This window comes from Gouania willdenowi, chromosome 13 (assembly GCF_900634775.1).
Source record: "Gouania willdenowi chromosome 13, fGouWil2.1, whole genome shotgun sequence".
Taxonomy (NCBI): domain Eukaryota; kingdom Metazoa; phylum Chordata; class Actinopteri; order Blenniiformes; family Gobiesocidae; genus Gouania; species Gouania willdenowi.
Genome location: NC_041056.1, coordinates 2,679,876 through 2,694,805, shown reverse-complemented (window position 1 = coordinate 2,694,805; position 14,930 = coordinate 2,679,876). Strand labels below are relative to the sequence as shown.

Below are 14,930 nucleotides of genomic sequence, written 5' to 3'. Positions count from 1 at the left end.
TACAATACAAGTAATTTCACAGGAAAAGGTAACAGAAGTGCTGATAGTGCATAGATTACAGTACTGTAAGCAGTTACTGAAACTGTGAAGATGTTTTTGATATGATATTTCCAGTCGAAATGCTCTTATCACACTTGTCACTGAATATCGGCTTAGATTTGGCTGTACTCGCAGTCCAGCCTCCCTCAGCGTCAGGCCGTGGTTGACAACGTGGTCAACCAGTGTTGCGGATCTCATTTGTCAGATTCGGTCCTCTTTGAGAACCTTCTTGTCTTCCTCTTCCTCTACCTCCAGCGGTCCTCCTTCTCTTCCTCTGTTGATTCCTCGTCCTCCTCCTCGTCCTCCTCCTCATCTTACTCTTTCTCTGACACTCTCCATTGTGCTTGAAGACCGATGAACTCACCTGCTGCTTTTTATAGGGCTTACACACCTGATTGGTGTGTCTACAATTAAGCAAACGAGTGTTTGCACACCTGATGACGGTGTTGAACCAACTGGTTGGACGGTGTGGTAATTTGACAGTCAGTGCTTTGGTATTTAAGGAAGTGACTTCATGATAGATTTTTGTGTGTAATGTATGATACGTGTGTTTAGTGTTTTGCAAATCACTGTGTGTAGAGTTTGGCAACAAGTGTGAGGTTGACAATGTGCTTATAGTTGTGCAAATATGGGCTGATGTTTTGCTTCTTGAGTGTAAGGTTTTGCTAATAGTGTACTACTTTTAATTTTAGTGTGGAAGCAATCCAAAAAAACTGTAACTGCTTCACCGCTGCTTAACCAACGGACAGTTCAAATAAACTGTCAAACAAGCATTGAGTTCTTCTCAGCGTCCTTGTCATTCATAGTCATAGCGCCACCTATTGGTAAAACAAAATCATAGGCATGATATTTGCAATAAACGTTGCAGGAAAGTTTGCGATATAATCCTTGAAAAAAAAAAAAAAAAAAAAAAGAAAGAAAATGTTCAGCTACGTCTCAACACCTCAAATTTTCTGCCACGTCCCGACATGCGTGTGGTTGCAAGGGCCCGTTCATCACTGCTTGCAGTTTTAATTATTTTTGTTATTTGATGTGATTTTTGTTTTTGCGGTTTTGTCTTTTTTGTTTTGTATGTCTTTATAGTGTTTGTGTCTTTCTTTATGTACTTGTCTTTATTGTTGTTTTTGTTTTTCCAGTTATCGTTGGACACTTCCTGATATTCCTGCTGATTGTTTGCTGGTTGATGGTGCATTCAGGGCCAGTGGGAGTTCCCAGTGTCTAACACCCTCTGCTCTTCCTGCAGGTGCTCAGTGTCTAGACGTCGCGAACCACGTGGTGTGTCGCTGCCGCCCCGGCTTCTCCGGCTCCCGCTGCGAGACCAACATCGACGACTGCGCTGGGAACCCATGTAAGAACGCGGGCACATGTATGGATGGCGTGAACGGCTTCACCTGCTCGTGTACGCTGGGCTTCATGGGCCCCGACTGCTCGCTACGTGCCACCGCCTGTGACCTGCTGCCGTGCCGGAATGGCGGCACGTGCTTCACGCACTTCAGCGGGCCGGTGTGTCAGTGCGCGCCGGGCTTCATGGGTGCGCACTGCGAGTACACACACCCCGTGTCGACGAGGACACCGGACGGGCGAGGCAACGTCTCGCCGGCGCTAGTCGCTGCCGTAGCGCTGGGTTCGGGGACGCTCTGCCTGCTAGCATTAACGGCTGCACACGTGCTGCGACAGATGCAGCGCAGACGGCGACTCGCTACCATGGTGGCATCAGTGAAGAACGACTTGGAGACGGTGAACAACCGACACGTGACGGGCGGCCTCCTGGATGGCTCGCCAAAAGAGAAGGAGGCGTTCCTCGTGCCCAGGGAAGCGTTCAAAGTCACCAACAAGGACGACAAAGTGTTCAAGAACCAACTGGCAGAGTTTGCCTATTCCAGGGAAGAGAAGAACAACTCAGAGTTCACTTTTTCCAAAGAGGAGAAGAAGAACAAGCTTACCGCGTAAGAACAACGTCCACTCTTTTCTTCTTTGTTTGTTTTAGTGTAATGCTTTTCTTATTTTTTGTCATTTTCTTGATTTTTCTTGCAGTTTCTAGAGTTTTTGTGGGTTTTTTTTTTTTGTTTTTGTATTTTCAAAGTAATTAATAATTTTTTTAATTTTTTAATTTTTTTTTTTGTTTTTGTTTTTCTGGTATTTCTTTGTAATATTGTTTCCTTTTGGAGTTTTGATTTAGTTGTAACTCGCTCTTTCTCTCTCTCCCTTCTTTTTCTTCTCCTCCTTCAGTCCGAGCCGTGACTCGCTCTTCATTGTCAAAGACGGTCGATATCAGCCCATCTTCTTCATCCCGGAGCCGTTGGAGCAGCGCGTGTTTGCCACAGAGGTGAGAGTCAACCACGGGCCAATCAGAGCTGTTACCTACACAATTCATAAATTATTTGATATAGTTTTGATGTTTTTAATTCAATAAATATTTACCTAGAATAATGACTAATCAGAGCATCAACACAGGAAACCACAAAGGCATTGTGTGTGTTTTTGTTGTTGTTTTGTGGGTTTTTCTTCTGTTTTGTGTATTTTCCTAGCACTTGATGTTGTTTTCTATAATTTTGTGTATTTTTGTTCTTTTTTTGTCTGGTTTTTTGAGTAATTTTATTTATTTTTCTATAATTTTGTGGGTTTTAGGAGTCATTTTGTGTATTTGTTTTGGGGTTTGCACACAGTTAGGATAAGTGTGTGCATGGTAATGGAGGAAACAATCGTACATGGAGCCGAGCAGAGGAAACAGTGGAGATTATAAATCCCGTTTTGACTCTGAATAAAGAGAAGGGGCTTTTATTTTGTAGGAGTGATGAGGGGTGAGTATCGCTGTAGAGATAAACAGGTTCAGATGAAGAGACCGCGATGATGAATATGAGTTTGTTGGAAGTAAATTATGGTTTAGAGCATTTCCTTGAGTGGTCGGTTTATGGTGTTTAGAGTTAGTTTAGCTCCTGGTTTTCAGTTTTAGGCTTTAATCCTAATGCTTCTTCTTTTCTCTTCACTACATTACCAGCGCTTATTTAATTACTCAGGGAACAGCAGAATTTTAGGACCTTTATTTTATTTATTCATCAGTTTTTGTTTTATATTATATGTTTTTTTTTATTTCATAATACTTTATGTAGTTATTGTAGTTTAGGTTTAGTATTGAATAACCAAGATTTGATTAATTTAGCTGTTCCTCAGGGATCTGTTTTAGGATCTTCAATTTTTTATGTTTTTTAAATTAATTAATTTATTTACGTTTGTTGTTTTTTTTTCATTTTTATTTAATTTATTTTGTTAAATTTTTCTATTTATATTCCATCATACAGTATCTTTTAATATTATTCTTTGTTTTTTTATTCCATTATTGGTATAACCACCGGGTAGTTAATCCTGGCGTTCCTCAGGGATCCATTTTAAGCCCATTACTTTTATTTTGTGAAGTTTGCCTCTGACGTGTTGAACTTGAACACATCATTAACTTTTCTGACAGTTTAAAGTCAAAACAATCAAGATGTAAATAAGCTTTTCAACATTGAAAGAAACATTTAACTCAGACATTCAAGCCAAATACAGTAACTTTACTGGTAATATACTGTATTTGTATTTTATTTTTCTGGTTTATGTCATTGACACTTTTTTTGTGTGTTGTTGTGTTGTTGGGTTGAAAATCTCTCGATATGCTGACGATTCATTGCTGTCTCCCTGTGTCTTTTTCAGGTTTAAACTCTGGAGTTTGGACACCTTTGGTTTTTACTGAACTGCACAAAGCTGAGGATGTTTTTCACACAAATTTTTAATAATTTAATATTTATTATTATTATTATTATTATTACTGCTGCTGCTCAGAGGACGGAGGCCTGGAAGAGTCTATTTGTAGTTCAAAGGACAATTAGAAGATGAAAGGACTGAAGATGCGACATGTTTTGCACTATTTATCTTTTTTAGTATCTGAAATCATTGGATTTCACATATTTTGGATTGTAATTTGGACGTGAGACTAAACGGGATTAAACTATGAAAAGTCAGACTTTCTCTCTTTTGGATGTGTTGAAGCGTCTTCAACTCTGTGATGGATTTACGATTTATTTTATTTGGAAAGACCTTTTTACGCCTGAATTTCTTTCTGTTTCTGGAGGATTTGATCGTTTAGAGTCACAGCGAACACTCACAACTCTGCTGAAGTGGAGTAAATCTCTGTGACATTCAAGTTTTCATTATTTTTAGCAATATTCAGATCAAATGTGAACGTCCAACACAAAGGTTAGTGAAACTCATTCAGCACAGAGTTTAATAACCTTTGATTCCCTCTGAGGTTAATGATTATTTGTATGTTGCAATAAAACAAGAGTTTTAATTATTGTTGTCAAGTCTGAGACGACTCAGGACGTTACTGCAGTGTTCTTCAACCTTGGGGTCGTGACTGCATGTGTGGTCACCTGAAATGTCAGAGTGGACCACGTGTTTTAGATAACAGTCCGTAATAGACCTCAGATCATAACTTTGATGACGACGCCCCCAGTGGACGGAGGACAGAACTGGACATTATGTGGTTTTGACGTTCAATGGTTTTTGGAGTTAGAGCGAAGATCCTCGTTGATCTAAATCAAACACAGACAGACGCATTCAACGAGGTCTTGTACCGAACAAAAGTCGCTCGACTCGTTTCCAGGTGCGTGATTGGTCGACGCACTCGCAGTGGAACAGCTTTCAGTCGGGAGCGCTTTCAAAATGTCACCAAAATGTCGCCAAAAACAAACTCAGTCTCGTGGCGTACAGCCTGTGTATGTCTCCATTTCTGCAGAATAATCACTCATAGCGCAACAGCTGTGACTAATTACCCATCAGAAGCCTTCCCTGAGTCACCCTCCCCCATCCCTACAGCAGGTGTTAGCTTCAGAAGTTGTAAAAAAACCAGTAGAACAGACAAAATGAAGACAGAGAGAGTTAAGAGTGGTTTGTTTCCTCACATTATCATACGATTCATCCTCCCGTGGAGCATGTGGTTGGTTTCTCTTCACTGATCCTACACTGACCCTGTGTGATGATGGGAAAAAGTCAGGTTTGTAAGAATATGGTTTGTAATGCTACATTTTTAAAGTTTAGAACAGATGAGGTTTAACAAATGGGTTCCTCTAAACGAACGCTTTAATGTCTTTGCAGTTTGGTATGGCAGTTAATTTTCAGGGAAACCATTCGGGTAAGCTACCTTCAAAATAATTTATAACGCATGCTACGATGGGAACGTTTGAAAGTCACTCTGAGAAATAAGAACAAAAAAATTACTTGACATTGATCAAACGTTTGTTTTAAGGCTGCAGGAAAAATTTGTTCAATAAAAAATGTCTTAAATTGGCTGCAAATTCAACGGTTTTTGAAATGTAAGACCCTGAAGCTGCTAAAATCTGTTTTTTTTACTGTAAAATTTAGAGTTTATAAGACTTGTAACATCCTAAGTGTAATGCAGTTTGAATAGCCCAATCAGAAGGGATCTATTTACATGTGGACATTAAAATTAAGGCACATTATTTTTGAAATTGCTCTATTGTTTCCTTGAAAATCTGGATTTGTGTCCGTTAAGCAAACTAAAAATCAAACTATTATTAAAAACCACAAAAATAACTCAGAAAATAAACAAAAAAAAAACAAAATACGACTCCAAGAACACACAAAAGGAACAACAAAAAAATTACAGAAAAAAAACACAAATCCTTGGTCTTCATTCTAAATGCTGACATGATTAATGATAACAGTGATCAGACAATAACATTTTACAACCAAAGTGCCTGATTTCTTCCCACACATCAATCATTTCTGTAGTTTCTCATTAAATGTGACTAAGAAACGGTGAAGTCTGAAATGTTTAGAATCACTTATTTTTAAGCTGAACAATCACCTCCCAGTGTTAAGAAATCCTTTTTTATTTTATTTTTTTATACTGTTTGACTTTTAAATAACTGAATATTTTACAATAAAATGCAAATATCAATAACAGAATATTCACTTTTACCTTCAAATCTGAAGCATTGAAATAAAAAATTACATTATTTTATATGCATATTAGATTTTAAACATGGACTCAACTTTAAAAAGTGCAATTAAAACATTGTTTTTTTTTTTATTTTAATTTTTTGTTTTAAATTTTAAAAATAAAATCTGTTTCTGTGTTTTATTGTTTAAATCCTTTGCTTAGAACCTACAAACACTAAAATCAGAGGAAATAAAAAGAGAGCTCATAACTTTTCTGAAAGAACTTTACTGCATAACTGCATAACTTTACTGCAATAATCAGTCATAAATGAGGCCTTAAAAACACATGTGCAGAAAAAGATGAAAAAGAAGGAAAAATTACTAATAAGTGAACACTGTACAATGAAAAACCTGAAAATCTGTTTTTTTCCTGTATTTTGAGCCTTTTTTTCTGCTGTCTCGGCAGAATCACAGTCATTTCTACTGTTTGAAACCAAAAAAGCTGTCTGTGTTTTATTCTGTTAATTTAAGATGCGTGTAAATACTGATCCTATCCTCCTGCTGTAAATAAATGTCTGTATTTATCCTTTGTTCGTCTTCACAAGCTGCAGATCTATATTTTTCATAAATAAAGGAGAAAAATACAATAGTCAGCTCAGTTTTTGTCTATTTTATTAATTATGCTGTTGTGACGTCTCATCGTGTCAATTCAATGTTTTTTGTTTGTTGTTTTGCAGCAAAAAAAGAAGACGTTTGACAATCAATACAATCAGTGTTTCCTGTTCTTTATTCTGAAAGGGCGACAAAACAGGATGTCATTATTAAACAGTCATAATATTATGGCTGACCAGAGTTATTGTTGGAATAACTGTAAGAAGTTACAAATTACAAATAATATTAAAATATTAAATATTTGTTAAAAAATTCTAACTTTTAAAAATATTTTGAATTATTTTTTTTATTTTTTATATTTTTAAATAAAAAATTTTATTTTTTACATTTTTAAATAATTTTTTATTTTTCCAGTTTTTTTATTTATTTATTATTATTTTTTTAATAAAATCATGCTGAAATCGGTAGGCATGTTTATTCTTTTGGTTATTTTTCTGGATGTTTTATCAGTCATTCTGTAGCGTTAGCATTAGCATTAGCAGTCTTTTCCATTAGCTGCTATTGTTGCTAGCTCCTTTAGGCAGGCTTTTGGCCTGAAGTTACGGTTTTAGCTTTTAGTAAAAAAAAAACAGTGTGACTATTTTTACTTTTTGCAACAATGTAAGCTACGAGCATTAGCCAATTTGGTTACCTTCCTTATAGCTGCATTTGTTGCTAGCAAGATAAACACCCAGCTCTGAGCTATTTTTTATCTTTACTTAAAACTTGTAATAGCTTGTTTTGTTAAAAAAATTTTACATTAGCATTGTGTTGGTATTAGCATTAGCTCATGTTTAGCTCTTTCCGTCCTGCTTTTATCAATCATTCTGTAGCATTTGCATTGGTAGTCTTTTCCATTAGCTGCTAATGTTGCTATTTCCTTTAGGCAAAGGAAAGTTACCTAAGTTTTAGCTTTTAATAAAAACAGCATGACTACTTTTTAATATGTTTTTTAATGACATACTAGCATTAGACCTAATGCTAGTATGTCGCCACATAACATAAAAATAGTATTCACTAGCTAGCAGCTATTCATTAGCATCAGCAGTCACAGAAGTGGGTGATTAGTAATTGTTTTCTGAACATCTTGTTCATAATTTTTTAAGTTTAAACACTGTAGTTCAGTTTTTTATTTTTGATAAAAATGTCAGATAATTTAGTTCGGTTTCAGTCAAATTCATCAAACTTGCGACAAATTTATTTCGTTGATGAATTTAGCTTCAATGTCTTTTAATAAATTACAATATTTCTGGGTCACTTTTTACAGAAGCATATTGCATTTACTTAAAATAAATTCGTTAAAAAAAAAAAAAAATTCAAGTTTTTGGAAGTCATTTTTTTCTTCGGTTTTTTCGTAGTAATTTTTTCTGTTTTTTGAAAAAATTACTCAAAAAAACAGAAGAAAAAAAATGTCCAAAAATAGCCATTTTTAATGTATTTTTTTAAGTGAATGCAATATGCTTCTGTAAACTTTTCACTTTTTTTTTTTTTTGTTGGTCTTTTTACCTTTTTAATCTTTAAATGTGAGTCGGCTGTTGGTCAGTTTACAATCAGTCATAGGGGAAAACTGCTGAGTCGCCTAAATCTCAACAACAGAATGAACTGGGACTGGAGTTAAACTGGTATTTAACCTGTTAACTGGTTTTAAATGAACTGTTTCAGGGCGTTTGAACTGGTTTTATGTGACGTCACTGGTTTCTCACTGTCTCACTGGTTTGTTTAGACACACACACACACACACACACACACACACACACACACACACACACACACACACACACACACACACACACACACACACACACACAGCTGTCATCACTCCATCACTGTCCTCCACCTTCTCAGACAACTTTCCCAGGCTGCAATAGATACAGTGTGTGTGTGTGTGTGTGTGTGTGTGTGTGTGTGTGTGTGTGTGTGTGTGTGTGTGTGTGTGTGTGTGAGGAGGAGGAAGCAGTAACAGGAAGTGTAATTACGTGGACATGAATCAAGTGTCTGTTCTCGCCTTCATCCTCGCTGATGGACATCACAGACACACACACACACCACACACACACACACACACACACACACACACACACACACACACTGCTGTCTCAGATGTCTTGACTTTCCCCCCCCCCCCGCTTTATATTTTCATCATATTTTTCACATATATACATGACCATAAAACAACAAAACAACAGCGTCACATGGTTTTCAGTTCACATTAGTTTTCTTCATTAAGAAAAAAATGTGAAATGATCCTTTAAATGCTGGTGTCTTTATAAATCTAATTAATTTGTTTATTTATTGTCAAAATCCTTTTTTTTTTTCATTCTTAAACACTAACTCATTTTTTCCAACATTTCATAGGTACTGTATAGTGTGAAGGGCGACCAGTTAGAAAAACACTTTTTAAATACTAAATGTTAACGGTTTCACTTTAATTAGAGGCTAAGATAATAAGGAAGGTTATAGTAACTTAAAAAGGTAGGAAATGTTTAAGTTTCAACATGCAACACTTTATTTCTCTAAATTTATGCAATTGTTTCATTTTCATTACATTTCATAGAACATTATCATCTTCCTATTTTACTATCTATTAACAAACCACTTTTAACTGATTGTATAACATGTAACATTTGTAAAAAGGTAAAAGTTATGTCATATTTTATGAAAATCCAACTTTTTATATCATATTATTATACGTACCATACCACTGACCATACACCAAATCTGCAGCATTGCAGACATCTGCAAACATTGGTCACAATGTTTTAGTAAAAATAAACATTTAAAGATGGTTAATTTAATACAAACACTTTATTAGGTGCAGCAGTGTTTAACGCTGCTAAATACCAACTACATCTGTCACATGTATTTATCTTTGTGAGTTTGAATCTTGGAAAGTAAATCAGATTTTAGGTGAAGCTCCTGAGGGCCCCCTTACATGGTCCATGTGAGTATGGTTTGTGTTTATTTGACCACATTATCTCCAATATGCTCTGATGCTCTTTAGATAATCGCTTGCTTTTCAAATTCGACATAATGAAAAAAACATGTTAATTTTTTCCAGTTAAACTCTCTCCATATACAGTAAGTGAATTTATGTCTATTGAGTTTCACACACGTGATCCAATTTTTATTTCTTTTTTCTGACATTGTGACATTTAACTATTTTTCCCACTTGTGTTTTATTTATAGTGTTGTTGTTTTTTGCCATATATATTTTATTGAAGATTCTTACCATGTTAAGACAATTAATACCAGTTCTTACATGGTGTATAGTGTTGTTTTATTCTAACATTCCATCATACTTTGGTAGAGCGTTGATATCACCCTGGACAATTTTTAATAGTATGCTTCATGAAAAGTATTATGAAACAAGTTCGGGTGAACTACGGCCGGGCACGTGGAACATCTCCGTGCCGAATAGCATGTTCCACGTTCTCGAGAATTCAGTCCCTTGGCGCCCCCGTGGCACATACAGAGTAATGGGCCCCATTCATATATTGGTATGTGTCAATGATTCGGTACCATCAACTGTCGTAATATTTGACTCACAAATAAATGAGAAAACGACTTTAATGAAAAGTGCTGAAAAAAATGGCCTGATGGGCATTGTTGTGTGAGGCATAATCGTATTACCTTTGAAACAATATATCACATGACTATGTTCACATAAATTTTGAATTCACAGGAAATAGGGGTGGGCCCCCGGGGGCCCCATTTTAAAAAAAAGAGCTCAGAGCATCTCATCATATTCATTCATAGAGTGTTTATATGAAACTGCATTCAAATCTATCGAGAACTAACAGAGGAGTAGTCATTTGAAAAATGGGGTCCCCCTGGTGCCCCCGTGACACGTACAAGGTAATGGGCCCCATTTATATGTTGGTATGAGTCAATGATTTGGTACTACCAATCGTTGTAATATTTGACTGGCAAATAAATGAGAAATCCACTTTTGTTTTTGTTTTTTTCGCGCTCTGAGCGTCGACGCGTAAACATCCATAGATTATAACTACCAAATTTCAGCCCGATCCGTACACGTATAACAGAGGAGTAGTGATTTTAACTAGTGTACACAAGAAGAAAAAGAACAAAGTGAGGGCGTTTTGAGTCTGGTAGTCCGGTCTAAAAATCCCTTTATTGATTGATTGATTGATTGATTGATTATACTTTATTAATCCTCGAGGGGAAATTCAGTTTCAGTTACATCCCGAAACATGAAAAGACATTTACATATAACATGGTTTTGCTCCAGTGATATACTTTCCTTTAGCCTCATTCAGAGGGACAAAGTTCAAAAAGTTTTGTTTCCTCCCTCACTTGTTATTCCACATTTTTTTAAAAGTCATCTCTCAATGGAACAGATGGATTTTTCTCGCCATGTGATGTCACCTGGCGGAAACTCCTCCTCCTGGCAATCCTGGCTCCTCCTACACTATAAGAATGTGAGCTCCTCCCTCTCACACTACCTCACAGATAGAACAAACACTACAGTTTAATATAGAATATATATTGTACTTTATTGTCATATATGTAAAGCTACAAACACAAAATGTGTTCTCTGCATTTAACCCCTCCCAGAGGAGCAGTGGGCAGCCATGGTGTAACACCCAGGGAGCAGTTCCATTTTTAGTGTCCGTTATACCGCCTCGTTTGGCCTTTGAGGTGATCTGATGTGTTTGTGACACAATGCAACGCAGTGGTTGGACAAAACAATGTATTATCACCTTAAATGCACTATTCCTGTAGTTAATGAAGATGAGGAGGAGAAAAAAATTACTGACTCTGCTGCTGCTGCTGCTGTGATAAACACATCCTGAAGCAGCGCTGAGACGGACTCACAATAACAATAACCTTTTAAATATCCATGTGTTTTACTGTGATGTGCAGTTTTTTGGCTGAAAACAATAACAAGTGTGTGGAAAACAAAATAAAATTGCTTTAGTGATCACTGATCTCCCTCTCAAGGTGCTTTCACACCGAACACAACTGAACTGACTGAAGCAACTCGATTACATTAAAATCAATGTCAATGACACAACCTCAAGTAATCTCCTCTAAAGCGATGTGATGTGTAATTTGAGCGACGAGGTCCCGCTTCAGTGCAGACGGCTCCATAAGTTGATCATTTAAGCGGAGAAAGAAGTATAAAAAGTGATCAACCCTCTCTCTCTTTCTCTCTACCCCGTCATCGGCTCAACACACCACACACACACACACACACACACACACACACACACACACACACACACACACACACACACACACACACACACACACACACACACACACACACACACACACACACACACACATTGTTCCCTGGAGTGATGGAGCGATGAAGTGATGGAGGAACCAAAAAGCTATGTGCACACTACACATCAGGGGAGATGGAAGCTACTGCCGCACTACGGTTGCATTCAGTGTGAACGCACCTTCAGAGCGAGGCATGAAGTCATTGTCTACAGACACGCCCACTCATGAATATGCATGAAGGCCCCAAAACAGCCCGTTTATAGAAGCGTCATTAAAGTGACTTTTCAGAGGCTAAAACTCCATAAAACAGGTGAGTTTGGGAAAATAAACCTCAAATACTATGTTGTTGGGGTTCTTAGAACAAATAGAGACGAGTGAAAAATAAGATAATACTGGACCTTTAACCAACACTGGGTTAGGTTCTCCTGCTTTACTTCTTTATTATAATATTCTCTCAGTTGAAGATATCTAAACAGGTCTTGGTTCCTCAGTCCTAATCTGTTCTTCAAGTCTTCAAAGATTCTCTCTACTCTACATTTTCCAGAAAATGCAGTTATTCCATTTTTCTTCCTATCATTAAATGATGAGTCATAGAAACTGAGAAGAAATTCACTAATGTTTTGACTTTTTTAAATTACAGAGACAACATTTATCATCTGGAGCACAAAGATACATCTTCACGTTTTCTTCTCCCTCACCTGTGCATGCGTGTGTGCGTGTGCGTGTGTGTGCATGTGTGTGTGTGTGTGTGTTTGTGTGCGTAACACAGTAGGGGGTGTGAGCTCGTCTTCTTCTTCCTCTCCATCCGTCTCACAGCCGACCTTTAACCCCAGACCTCGTGGGAACCTCGTCAGGAGGAAGGGTTACCGTGACGACGAGATTTACAGCAGAGATGATGAGTCTAACAGACACACACACACACACTATCTATCTCATTGAACTATAGTTTCCTTGTGTGTGTGTGTGTGTGTCTGTGTGCGTGCGTGTGCGTGTGTTGAGTTGGAGTGTGCATGGCCGCCTCCACTAGGGACCCCTCCCTGAGTAAGACCCATAACAGCCAAACCCTGTTTCACATTGGCAGCCAACAGTGATCAATAAAGGATTATTATTGTTATTATTATTAGTCGAGTGAAAGAACAACAGAATCAGAAGGTAGAGAAAGCCAGATTGTCATGAGATACTGTACGCAAACACTCAACGATACCTTGTGATATTTTAGATTTCATCCCATTATTAACTCACAGACGACTTTATTCAAAAACCAGAAACGCCTCATACAACAATGACTCTTTCCTCCATTTTTCCTCCTTATTTCCTCTGTGTTTTCTCCATGTTTTCTCCATGTTTCCTCCTTATTTCCTGCACGTTTCCTCCATGTTTCTCCAGCGATGTGATGACCAGTGAAGCAACGTAGGTAGAAAATCATTGTTGATTGGATGTTGCGACATAGCTTCACTCAAAGTTGCTTGAAAAATTCAAAATTGATCGTTTTTGCTTTCATGCTAACTCATGCTAACTCAGTGTCTGTAGCTCCGTGTGGAGCAGGAATGTTGTCTCTCATTACGAGCAAAGCTTCAGCAGGAAGTCAGGAAGTTCCTCCTCAGCGTCCACGTCACCTTTCATTTGTCCTACAACAATGGATCGTTACATAATCACATTCTTCACATGTTTTCACCCAAAATCCTCCAGAACACACTCAAAAAATAGATTCAATACCATTAGATTAGATTAGATTCAATAACATCAGATTTAAGTAAATTGGATTAGATAAAATATTATTTATTAGATTATATTAGATCAAGTTAGAATACATTACATTACATTATATTCAATACCATTGGATTATTTTAGATTAGTTTCAGTAAATCATATTTGATTAGGTTTGATCAAATAAAATTAAAGATTGCATTCAATATTATCAGATTAGATTAGATTAGATTAGATTAGATCTATTCAGATTAGAAAAGATCAGATTATTTTGTTTAAATTAGATTAGATTGTTGTTTTAATGTCTTTATAGATTTTAGGAAAACTGAACATGACAGTCTTATGCATTTATAATTTATATTTTCTGTGGATGGATGATACATGGATGGATGGATGATGGATGGATGGTTTGTTCTTCCAGCAGAGGGCCGTGTTGACTCGGCTGTATCAGGTATTAATGTCGTGTGTTGAACACGAGTCACTCTGAGTGTTTTTATTTTTGTTTACAATGTGTTGACAACCCTCCTAACCAACCATACCTTCAAAATAAAAGTCAGACACTGTTTTACATCAAAAATAAGGAATTTATGCCCCCGTTTGTTTGTAAAAAGAAACGTAGGCTAACCTCAGGTGAAACGATGTGCTTCAAAATAAAAGCATGTTGGGTGAGTTAAATACATTTATTTGATCCTAAGTAGTTATTCTAATGCTCATGCTTGTGTTAAATCAGAACTTAAGGAGGAAGCTACTCAATCAAGAAGCTTAGACCTGTTGGTTGGGCTCTCACTTCTACACTTTCGTTTCCCGCAGCAGGAAAATAGTTTCGAGGAAACAGAAGAAAGATAAATAGCAGGTAAAGGTGACCTCATTGCACCGGGTGGTTGTTTGAAATGACAAAATAAGAAACGAGTTATTGTTATGTGGAACACAGTTCACATTCCAAGCATAGCTAACATGCTACGGATGAAGCAAACATTGTTTGTTTTGTGACAAAAACATGACTCAGCAGAGTAATTGCTGACAAGTTAACGGTCGTTAGTTTGTTTGTTCCTTAAATGAAAATGAAATCCATCATAGACACTCCATGTACAACAAATACTATTACAATAAAATGAAAGTTTCATGGTCTCTAAAGCCAGCTTTGGAAATAATTCTGATGAAATATGACACATTTACAGTCACAACAGAAATTAATACAATTTAATCGATTTATCATTGTAATAGAAACAAAGCTAATTTAAAGAATTGTAGAAGCCGTAAAATACTAAGATAGTAAGAGTAAACCAAAAAGAAACACACAAAGAAACACACAAAAAATTAAGAGAGAAGAAGGAAAACAGAAG

At 36.7% G+C, this 14,930-nt stretch overlaps 1 protein-coding gene across 3 annotated transcripts in view; it reads left to right on the top strand.

The window, feature by feature from the left end:
* dlc (deltaC) overlaps positions 1-5,671 on the top strand; it is a 62,823-nt gene extending 57,152 nt beyond the window's left edge. For all 3 annotated transcript variants that reach the window (XM_028465418.1, XM_028465417.1, XM_028465419.1), the window contains exons 8-10: positions 1,283-1,985; positions 2,269-2,365; positions 3,730-5,671. In XM_028465418.1, coding sequence (XP_028321219.1) covers positions 1,283-1,985; positions 2,269-2,365; positions 3,730-3,735 — 806 coding nt within the window. In that variant the 3' untranslated portion in view covers positions 3,736-5,671. The remainder of the gene's footprint in view (positions 1-1,282; positions 1,986-2,268; positions 2,366-3,729) is intronic.
* The last annotated feature ends 9,259 nt before the right edge of the window (positions 5,672-14,930 follow it).